This window comes from Rhyacophila brunnea, unplaced genomic scaffold (genome assembly GCF_057557595.1).
Source record: "Rhyacophila brunnea isolate RB1 unplaced genomic scaffold, BYU_Rbru_1.0 scaffold_17, whole genome shotgun sequence".
Taxonomy (NCBI): domain Eukaryota; kingdom Metazoa; phylum Arthropoda; class Insecta; order Trichoptera; family Rhyacophilidae; genus Rhyacophila; species Rhyacophila brunnea.
In genome coordinates, this window is record NW_028232827.1 from 4,781,087 (window position 1) to 4,793,427 (window position 12,341).

Genomic DNA, 12,341 nt, shown 5'->3' on the forward strand with positions numbered 1-12,341 from the left:
TGTGAATAATAGGTACCTACGCATAATTGTAAGATTTTGGTAGGTATAATTTAATAATTGTATGACTGGTTTGAACTGTTTAGAGGTCCGTTTAAATCTTACGACGAATCGTAAGTCAAAGTCTGCGTCAAAGAAAATCGCTGCTGGCTCGACTCATAGATTCCATGCGCTGGAAACCGATCCTGATCCACCGATATGCTGAACTTTGCTCAACTGGATCTTTTTTTATTTATTATTTTTATGCAGGCATGTATGTTACAAAATGATTCTAATAAATAAAAAAATGAATCATCATTAATTTATTTTGATCAGAGTATAGGTATAATCATTTTAACTGTCTTTAGAAATTATTATCGTAACTATTGGGGTGGTAGGATGCTTTTGAGAAACACTGGCCTAGCTCATAGTTTCATCCAATATAATATAATATTATGTGTGAAATTAGTATAAGAAAGTTTTTTTTCGCTGAAAGCTGTAGAAAATAGAAGAAGAAAAAGACAAAGGACGGAATAATAAATAATATGCGAAAATTACTATATAATAATATTATTATCTGCTTTCAAAATTATAATAATAATATGATAATATAAGATTTGATACAAGGAGTGCCATCTCTGAGTGACTAGATAATGCAGATCCGTCGGTAATACAGGTCACATTTATTTCGCGAATTTTGTGACGTTTCTACTGCAGCTAACTTCACTCAATAAATAGTCATGATTTTGGGAGTGAGATAAACAGTGAAATCCTCTCAAACCCTTATTGTACAATGATTTTTATTGATCGAGGCCGAAAATCACACCAGAATCCAAACACGGCGTAGCACGAAATCATTTTTTCAATAATTAAGTAGTCGAAAAACATCATCATGGAAAATCCACCGATCTCTCAAGTTAACAGTAATCAGGGAGGAAGTGACATAGGTGATTCTACTTGCGATGATTACAACAGGTTTTCGTTTTTTTTGTTACAGTAAATGTAATCGTTAATGTCCGTTATTAATTCTAGAAGAATCTGTCGCCGAAAAAATGTCCCCAAGAGGATCGGAAAACCAGCAATTGAGAGATGAATTTAACTTGCAAAGAGCCAAAATGAAAGACCTCTATTTACAAAAAGAAGGTAAGTAATTGATGAATTTAAAAAAAACAATTTGACAGTTTTGTCAGCGCTTAAATTTCTTAGCCTGCCGTCTAATGACATCAATTATAGTGACTTATTATTGAAGATATAATCATAATATATCAAACATTAGCAAAGTTATACAATGGAAGAAAAAATGTAGATAATTTCTGTCAAATTACAGTTTTGAATTTGGAATGTTGACAACTCTTGTGATGGGTAGTAGATATAAAAATATCTCCCCACAAGTTTATGTTCTAAATTTATTATATCTCAGATATATTATTACTGTCTTGGACAACCCAAAACAGCTGTGGTTTTTTTTTAAACAATTGAATACGCTTATGACTCATGTTTATCAATCCATCGGTAAGTATTTATTTAATAATTTATTTTATTAAATAAAACGAACGGTTATATTGATTACAAATAATACATATAAAAATTGATTAAACCGAAAACGCTGCAACCAGTAAAGTTTCCATTGATAAAATATTAATATATAAAGCGCCGCTAGATAATAAAAGTAATATAAAGAATTGCAATAACATAAAATAGAAAGAATATTAATAATTATAAATGGATAAGTTAACATTCTTATAATAATATAAATATATCAGTGATATTACCCAAATTTATTTACTAGTGTAATGCCTTGATTACACGTAACGAGTTCAGTGGCAAGACAGTGTTATCGGCTGACCGTTCGGCCTAGTAGGATGGCGAGACAGTCACTCGGACCCTTTTCTATTTACTAGACCGAGTGCCCCCCCCCCCCCACCCTACCGGCACTGACTCGCTAACCCGCTCGGCATGCTTAAACACACTGTGAGTACTCGCCACTCGTATTTTTGTATCATTGGAGTAATATTTTTTAACAATTTATTAAAACCTTCTACATCCATTTTCAGAAGCGCTCTAAATTCATCAGCGTCTTCTAACTCCAATTCACTAAAAAGAGTGTATGTTGCACCACAATCTGGTCTAGTTAAAATCCATTGTCTTGTCCTAAGATGTTTATCTTCTTCGCGCAATAATTCATTCAATTCTTCTATCAGGAAAGGTATGAGCAGCTTAATATATTTTTTAATGTACGTTTTACGATCTATGTTTCGGTACACAAAACTAGCCTGCTTTTTGATCGAAAGTGAACTGACTCGCCACAAAAGTCGAAATACGTATCAACATATCTCTCTCGCCACACCACTCTCTCGGCCTAGTCATTTAGACATTTTTCTGTCTCGCCACTGTACTCGTTACATGTAATCAAGGCATAAGAATGAGAAAAAGAGAGAAGACATACATTTGAACTGCGATCAGTGGGTCTATTCTATACTTATCGACCGCTAAAGTGATGAAGTGATAAATATTATCAAACTTAGGTTAGGTTTGTATCAAAATATTAACACTTATTGTAACAATTACACGAAGTTGGTTTTTATTGTTGCAATAAGTGCTATATTTTAACAGCACCTATCTTGCTGCTGTTAAAATATCGTACTTATTGCAACAATAAAAACCAACTTCGTGTAATTGTTACAATAAGTGGTAATATTTTGATACACACCTACCCTAAGTTTGATACTATTTATCACTTTAGTGTTCGATAAGTATAGAATAGACCCACAGGTCAAATATAAAAAATGTTGGAAATGGGCCGTGAGGAAGCGAACGTGTTATTAAATGGATCAGTCCTGAAGAAATAACTACCATAATTATTACTAGAGCGTCGAATGAAAGAGTCGGAGGCGTAATCAGAAAATGTTGTGTTGCGTAAATTTTATTGTATAATTAGGTTCAGTATGATGGAGACGCATAGGCTATAAACAAGGTGTTATTATGCAAAATCTCTCTGAAAAGATAAGATAAGAAATGACACATTATTCGATTGAATAAAAAAGGCAGCTAGAGCTATGACACACCACAAAGTAGGTACATAAAATGAAATTTTTGCACATGGGACGCATGGTGAAAAAAATTACCCTCTATGACTTATCATACAGAAGATAAGTCCAGGAAAAACAGGTCTTTGAGAAGCCGAATATCATAACTAAAGAATTTAAGGACTCAGCTTCTTAAGAACAAAACACCTCACTGTTCCGGCCAGTCTCATAGGTGGAGATCACTTTTTTTATCACAGAACCTTTACAGAGGAAAGAGGAGACAACACTTAAGGTGCAAAGCCCACGAATTCAAAGTACATTTAGTCACTATTAGAGATTTAGTTAAACATAGGCGCCTCTTATGCCGATCTTTTTTATTATTGGCCCTACCGATATAAAATTTTCACTGATCGATTCTACGTGGTCGGTTTTCAGGTAGAAAAGTTAAAAAAATATACTGTTAAAACATTGACTGCTGACTAGATAATTACTTTTTAATTACCACATTTAAATAGCATGCTAATTATACCGAATGGCCATATTAATCGTTACGCGCTGGGCGCGTCTTTAGCGTCCAATGTATTAATTTGATTTCTGAGATAATAAGGCAAACATTTATCGATGTCATTACTAAACTGTGAAGCGAAGATTCTACATAAATAGTGCACACTAAACTTTGTCAGTTAGTTATACTTATATGTTTTCATTGAACTAAGAATACAATTTACAGATGGTGCTGGTTAGTTTTTAAAATTCAATTAAATGCTGCTTATACGTAACCATAATAGTTTAGGTATACTATGGGCGATCTGACAAAAATTGTGCACACTTTTTCAGTCATACTTACTTATTTTCGTTGAATTGAGAATATATAATATTATAGATGGTGTTGGTTAGTTTTTTTAAATTCATTAAACCCTGCCTCACCACACCATAATCAAAAAAAATATTCTTCTATCTATAAAATTTTAAAAATTATATATGGTTTAATGGCATAGTTTTAGATATTTTATAAATAAACGAATATGTTTTGTCTATTATATACTATGGCTTGGATTAGGCAGGGTTTAATTGAATTTTAAAAACTAACAAACACTATTTACACATTGTAGTCTTGGTTAAATGAAGACAAATACGTTTGACTGACTAGTGTGCACTATATTTATGTTGGATCTTAACAGCCTACCTCCACCTGTCGCCACTGATGTGCGTAGAGTGTGTCATGAAGCCTCCCGCAAACTCCACACCCTCGCCATGCCACCTGCTTTGGGTTTTATACCCAAGAATGTAGATCTGTAGTTTCTTGACATACATAATTTATGCTTTTAGAGAAATACTTTTATGTGAAATCAGATATATAAATTAAAACAGAATAAATTGGGTAATGCTAAATCAACATTTCCTGTTTTGAACAACACAGTCCGAAGATTTCCTCACAGTTATTCTTATAGAAGATTGGTTGTTAGCTTTTTGCCTAATGCATTCTCTCCGTGCCCACCAATGACATTAATATGGACGAAGCATCTGGAAAATAAAATAACACTCACTTTGTGTCGGGTCTGCCGGATGGCGAAATTCATATTTTAATATCGGTATCCTACGCTCAAATGAACATTCTGCTTGCAAGCGGTCTGGCGACACCGCTGGGTCTGCCCATACAAAATTTCTGACTGTCAGGTTTCGACTCCGCCGTTATTATTGTGTTACAAAATGCCAATGTGCCTGGTTAAAAATTGTAAAAAAAAATCTACTATACATACTATCAAAAAAGATGGGATATCACTTTTCATCTGTTAGTATTATTTATTATTGATAAAATTCCATTTGATGAATGTTTATTCAATGCAATTGAATGACAGAAACCATTGGACAGACGCCTGTGATGCACTGGGCTCACTTGCGTCTAATCTCCGAGAAGTCGTAAGTAACCGAGAATTCTGTTTCTAACGCAATGACACTAATACCCCATTACAATAAAGGTTATATTATAAATTCTCGGAGCTTGTATCGCATAATGGAAATGGATACGTCATATGGTCACGTGACGTCTACCTATACATCTGTGAATGACTTTCATGCACAATTTCTCGTGCGCGCCGATATGAAGTGAGCTGTCCATTTAATATGTCATTGGTGCCCACACATACAATATAATGATTGAATATATTATATGAAATTAATATACATAATTTAAAAATCTTGTGAATCACTCGTTGAATAAAAGAAATAGTTAAAATTTTACCCAACCGCCACATGATTCAAACCTGCGACTCATTGATCATGAGACAAGCATGGTAGTTCATAATGGGTACAAAATACTAAAGTTATATTTTTTAATAAGATTTTTTTCACACATCGTTAATGCGTAACCAGACAATTATACGCACGGACAGATTCACAAGCATCTTCATAAAACTATCACCTACTCACATTACAAAAAAATAGTTTTTCAACCACTCTGTTGTTTCACACCATGGGGCCGCGCGCTTAAGCGTTGGACTATAACGCCGTGGGTCCCAAGTTCGAATCCTGGGTCTGGCAAGTACACATATTATTGTTTTTCAATTTGTGTCTGTCAGGGTATGGACCTAATAGGTTTGAGCAAGTGGCTGACATCCATTTCTCGTAAAAAACAAAATCTGTTCATACAAACCTCCACTCTGTGGAGGCCCATATGATCTTATAGAATCGGACATGGTCGGAGACTGTTTCCCTACAAATCACGTTTGTTTTACTCGACAACTCGATCGAGTGCCTTCAAGAGACAATCAATAGGCTACATAACAATCCTACATAAGTTTGAAAGTCAACGCGAAAAATACCAATGTTTTGTGCAATAGCACCTGTTCCGATCCTGATTTCACCCTGATTAGCGGTGGGCAAAACATCGAGAGTGTCGACAGCTTTAAATATCTAGGGTGCACATCATGGACGATGGTACTTCACAAACAGGACTGGGGCAATATTCAATTTGATGCGGAATGTTTGGGACTCAGCTATATTTGGTTAAACCAAAATACAGCCTGTTCAACACTTGCATTCTGATTGTACTATTCTACAGTAGCGAGTCATGGCATCGTATGAAGGCTGAGAGTAACTATATACTGAGCTTAAAGAAGTTTGCGGCGGATTTAGGTGAATTAAAAAGTAACAAGGAGATAAAAATTCGAACCAAGCATCCTCTCATTACTTTCAAGTGAAGATGCGACGTTGGACCTGGCTCTGCACGTGTTACGGATGGCAAGCAACGTGGAACTGAAACGATAATTTATTTATTTTATCAGAAAAGAGTATTATGGCATTACTGGGATTGGTCAATGCGCCATAATACATAATACATAATATATGACTTAATTACAAATAACAACCAATTTAGCAAGAAAGTATGTGCTTATGTAGATATTAAAGTAAAATGATAAATACAATTATAAACTTAACCTATTTAACACATCCATAAACATGATATAGTTAATAAAAAATAAATCAATCTTTATGGTGCCATCAAATAAGTTAATCGCACGATACACAGCATCATGAAACATCACATCCGTCCTACGACGGGGTATCATGAAGACCGTAGAGTTACGAGAGATATTGTTGGGAACATGAAAATTAATATTTGCCAGTATATACGGATTGTAAATGAACCCACGGAAGCAGTAAAAAGAAATGCTTTAAAAGAGCAATCACTCTTCAATCAACTTTCATGAGGAAAGGTTATTAGCCATTCAGTCGACTAGTTCCTTGCTCTGGATCAAACACTAATTGAAAGAACATGTAAATTTTGTCAGATGTGGAATTCTTATGAATTATGAGTGAACAGAGCCACTAGAGAAATTTGCAGCGTAGGTAAATCTTGATATTCAGTATGCGGATACAGAGGACGTCTTATTGTCACTAAAACTAGCTGAGTCGGTCCAACCCAAGGCCTGAATAAAAACAAACCATAAGTGCGAATTTTAAATGTCATGGAAGGCTGCCCTGCGTATCCACGGCTGTACATATATGACGGGTGGAGATGTGGAATGTAAAATCAGCTTCATAACATTGTCTCTGAAGCGAGTGTTCAGTCGATTACTCAAGTGCTGATAGTTTGATCAAAATGCTAAAAACAAAAGTGATTTCACTTGCTTATACCGTTATGTTATAATAAATACATAATATTATGTGAATAAAAATTAAATTTGTATGACAAAGAAAAACCATTGTGTTCAAAACATTCAATTGTTCTGTTCTGGGATTCCAGCCAAAAGATAGTGCATTCTAACATATTGTGATACTATCACTATGCAATGATAAAAAAACTACACATGAATGTTAGTTAAAATATAATTTAATATTTACTGCCTACCTACGTATTAAGATTGTCATATTTACAGATAAAAAGAATATTTAGGTATTTTATTTTCCTTAATTTATTATAATGCAAAATAATTGATTTTCACAAATATATCATACCTGAATGCCTTATCGACACTTTTCTGAGCCTGAGGCTTGATGCAGAATGCTTGGATAATTACCGATAATTTAAAATCACTCCCTGTGACTCCACCAATCATTAGACTTTTATGATGTAAATATTATTGCTGATAAGGAGCTTATCTCAAATTTAATTGTACACATAAATATAGTCATTAAACAATTTTATTGTAATTGGCATTTCAATACTTATTTGAGAAATATAATATCATTCTTACCTTTATCATTTTTTTTTTCCAATATATGGTAGTCTTTTGCCAGTTGCACTGAGTACGTTTGAAAAGTAATTCACATGGATTTTTTTTAAATACATGTATCCATTGAAAACGGTTTTTATTTTGTCGAGTAATCTTTTTTTTATATCAATAATTATAGTTGGATAACCTATTCGTTAGCCACAAAATGGTATTATTAAAAAATATATATTTTGAAATTGGAACAATATGCAACTCATTCGAAATGTCAGAATGTAATGACACTTCATTATTACAGTAAAGTTGTTTGACGTGTCTTTGAACACTAATTGTGCTATGAATACATTAGTATATTGATAATAAAATAATATAGTATATTTTTAATTCACAGAGGAAGTGAAACTGGCTAACCATGATAAGAATGAAATGCAGCTCGAGTTGGATATGATGAGAAAGCAGTTACAACACTTTGAACTTGTAAGCAACAGTCAAAAGAGTGAAATTCAATCATTGCAGCTTTTAGTACAAGGTTAGTATAAGATATAAAAGTTTTTTTTATAATCTGTTCATACGATAACAACACCCTGTCATTGTTATCAATATACTTCGATGTAGTCTGTTAAAATAGATTATTAGTGTTTGTATATTACACAAATAATTATGTAGGTGGATTAGTTAGCGGTTAAAATAGATTTATATGAAATATATGGTGATAATTTTGTGGTTTACTTTATTCATGTAATAGTGAAATAAATAATTACTTAATCATTTGAGTAGGATAACCGTGAAATATCTAAAGACTTGGTAAATATATTATGTATGCACACCATTTTGTTTTGATTTAACTTATATTGAAGAAGTAGCAGTCTTACTTATATAGTAAAAATGGCTGCATTGCGCATTAAGGAGTGATATAGTTAAAGGAAAATTAGTAAGAACTGACAACTAATATAATTGTTTAATTAAATAAGGAAAATTCACACACAAATATTGATAGACCCGTGTTTATATGAAAGTTATTTGAATGGGCCATATTGTGGTGATTCCATAAATTGTCATTCAATTTTGTAAAATTCATAAATCTTTGGACATAAATTTGATTTCTATCTAATACGCTAGTATTATCGTTTATTTACCTCTGTGTAAGATTCTTGCTGTCATAATAAGTCTAATATCTCATAATTTGTATCAATACAAAAGAAAATTTTAGAAAATCATCATTTTGTGTAGTTTGTCATGTTTTCTATTTTTTTTTTATATTGATACCTATTCTATTTAAAACTAAAATTAGACAGTTTTTACCATTCCTACTACCTACTAGAAAAAATCTTGGTAATATGCCGCAGATTGCCCTACCTAACCTAATCGTAAGCGTCAATGACATTGAGCTTCTTTACGAGCTGCTTGTTGGCGAATTTACAATCAGCCTGTAAAAGTCGCCCAGTGTCTTCATTGAACAAGCTAACAAGCAGATTGTAAACAATCTACCCAGAAAAGTTGAAAGCCGGTCAACTTTACACGCTACACGCCGGCGTGTGGGCCTACTGCGTCTGCGCAGTAGAGCGTAGTAGCGACCTCCCGGTAAAAAACGAACTACGTTCTGTCAAAATAGTCGCTAGCTTATTGGCTTCTCAGCTAATGGAAAGTTTTGTGTGTCATCATCACAATCGCAGAAGCTGAATCGCCCGCTTTTAAATTCGCCAACAAACAGCTCGTAAAGTAGCTCAATGTAATTGACGCATAACCTAATCTTAGTGTGTGATAATGATGCATCGAAATGTATGAGAATATCAAATTTTAAATTAACAATTATTGGATCGAAAAACGTCTGCGCCGACAGAAAAAGGTATTTAATATAATTGTCTACATGGAATAAACTGTTTTCATAAAAAAGATTATAAAAGCTCATGTGCGGGCATCCAAAATATTTTTTGAAAAAATATTACACCCGAAAAGAGTAGATTCGCACCAGTGTGCTTTAAGTCGGGGCCGTTATATTTTTTCATAAATGATTTTTTCTAGTAGGTAAATGTCTGACGGTGTTTTCAAATTATGTAGGTATGTTCTAAAAATATAATAATGTTGCTTTCTCAAATCTTGTGGATAATTCATTGAATAAAATAAATAGTTATTACTTAGATTAAAACTATTTAAGATAGTGTAATCTAAATCCGGTATTTGCTGTTATTAAATGTAAAATAAATCAGCATTTTGAATCCAAAATTAAGCACATCGTCCTGAATTTGCAATCTTTTTAATTCGTTAAATTCTACGATTGATTATGCTGGAAACCTGTTATTTCAGTATTAGTTTACACACGCTTTTCATTTGAAATAACCTATTTTTGTGAACCGACAACTTGAGAGTAAATTTCTAGTTGTTTTTCAAATGCGCAAAAATTGTATTTAACTATTTATACATTCATTTTCTTGTAACAGTAGAACCTCGATATAACGGACTTCGAATATAACAGACAAAATATCCAGTGAAATGTCAAGATTGTTAAAAACATTCTGTTAAATGTTATACGTGTTTAAATCCATGTCGCCGCTTGTAAATAATGTTCTGCGCATGATTATCTAATAACTTGTATTGACTATTTCGTCAGATAACGAAATTCAACTATATTAGTCGCATTTTCATAATTTTAGAGAGTTGATTATAAAAAAAAACAGCAGATTTCAAAAGTGTAAACAAAACATGATTCTTTTTTCAAAGCAGGATTACCGAAAACAAGCGCGTCAACATCGAACATAAATGTCTATATCATCCGAAGACGAATAAACAGGATTTTGTTTTTGTTTTTTTATAACAGACTTTCGGCTTTAACGGACATCCCTTCATCCGCATTATTCCGGTATATCGATGTTCTACTGTGTACATATATGAGAAAATTACATCAACTTTTGTATTTTTTTTTACTATAGTGGAACAATTTAACCTTGAACATGCGCAGATGCGATGTCTTCTAGTATGCACGAATTACAATGAGTGAACGTGATAGTTGTTACGGTTTCTATTCCCGACTCCGACTATGATTTATTTTCTGTCAAAACTAACTAACTTCACAATGTGATATGTTTATAGTTGGTTGTTTTAATTTTTTTTAACCATGTCTGATTTTAAGCAGATCATATGGACCTCCACAGGGTGGAGGCTGTACTAACAGATTTTTTTATTATACGGACATGGCAATTTTTTAGAATTACAGGATCGGAAAAGACCAACGTAACTATTAAACTTTTTACCTACAATCGTAATGTGTCATATTGATCATATTATTTAAAACACAGAATATCTTTTCATAAATTATCCCATATATTAAAAAATCTCTATATTGAGATTGAAACAACTAATCCCGGGATTAAAACTATGTCCAGGATGACATACCCTTATATAAACCCCCACAGTGTAATTTCTGAGGATTATGTCAACCGTTTAGGTTCGTGCGGCTGGATCCAAATATACATATTGATTTAAAAAAGATGTGATTTTTACACAGTTAGTGGGATTTGAACCCACGACTACTTCATCAGGAGTACACTGTCAAAATGATTGAGAAATATATTCAAAATGTATGTTTTGTTACAGAAACGGTTGAAGAGTCATCGAACGTCAGTGCTTCAAACGTAGACATGCACCGACTCCGGATCAAATGCACCGAGCTGGAGCAGCAGGTGAACCTCCTCACCAGGCAGGCCACCTCCTCTCCAGTGAGTACTTTTTCATTTCATTCCTCTTCTTCTTAGATTTGTATTATTGCCGACAAACTACTTGAGACCATTATCTCACCTCAAAATTCATACTAAATGCACTCTACTGTTCATTACCTTTTCCAGGACATATTATTAGCACCATCTGCCCTGGTGCAGGCTGTGACAAAGAGGATCGCCCGGCGACTGGGTACAGACCCAAACTCCTCGTCCGAATCCCTCGAAGACTCCATGAAGAAGGTAAACAAATATGTCAGTATCCGTTACGCCAACGCTTTACTTATTTATCTATCTATCTCTTCTTCTTTCGAGCCTTCTTATAATTGGGCTGCATTATGCGTTTGTAGATCAACCACCGTAACTTAAAAAAATGACAATTCACTAGCCTAATACTACAAGGTTCTAAGTGTTTCGTCCTTGAGAAAACAAACCCAACAATGAAGTAGCATTCTAAGCTGCCACATTGTTACTTTTATTTCATCAAAGACAAACACTTGGAACCTTGTAGTTCTCCGCTCGCGAATTGCTAGTAAAAGCTTGCACTCATAATATTTTAAGATAAACTAAACTTAAAAGCTATAACAGCTTTCTGAAAACTTTGATATGGCTGGCTATTCATGCATACTGCTGCCCAATTAATGTAGACTGACCCCAAAGCTATATTTGTGATTTCACACAGTGTCTGTGGTACAAATCTCGCGGCTGAATCAAATTCACACATTGTTTTCAATGTGTGTTTGCATTTAGAGTGTTGACCCAATGACAATGACAAAGCCAATCTTTAGTATACAAGCCAAACTCAAAGTTTGGTGCCAAAACTCTGTGGTCCTATTTTGTTATGTTTTTCTTACTAGATGTTTTAATATATAGTTATTTATCGTTGCATAGCTTCTAAATAATCTGTAACATGATGTATATTTTACTTAAAATACTTTTTATGATAATTTGTATGA

At 33.5% G+C, this 12,341-nt stretch overlaps 1 protein-coding gene across 4 annotated transcripts in view; it reads left to right on the forward strand.

The window, feature by feature from the left end:
• The first annotated feature begins 701 nt into the window (after positions 1–701).
• The window catches only part of Rbpn-5 (Rab GTPase-binding effector protein rabaptin-5), a 32,066-nt gene continuing 20,426 nt past the window's right edge, over positions 702–12,341 (forward strand). The window contains exons 1-5 of one of the 4 annotated variants that reach the window (XM_085944833.1): positions 702–923; positions 1,009–1,119; positions 8,067–8,204; positions 11,267–11,388; positions 11,515–11,640. In XM_085944833.1, the coding sequence (XP_085800959.1) occupies positions 869–923; positions 1,009–1,119; positions 8,067–8,204; positions 11,267–11,388; positions 11,515–11,640 (552 nt within the window). In that variant the 5' untranslated portion in view covers positions 702–868. The remainder of the gene's footprint in view (positions 924–1,008; positions 1,120–8,066; positions 8,205–11,266; positions 11,389–11,514; positions 11,641–12,341) is intronic. The other 3 variants (XM_085944835.1, XM_085944834.1, XM_085944836.1) reach the window with 3 other exon arrangements.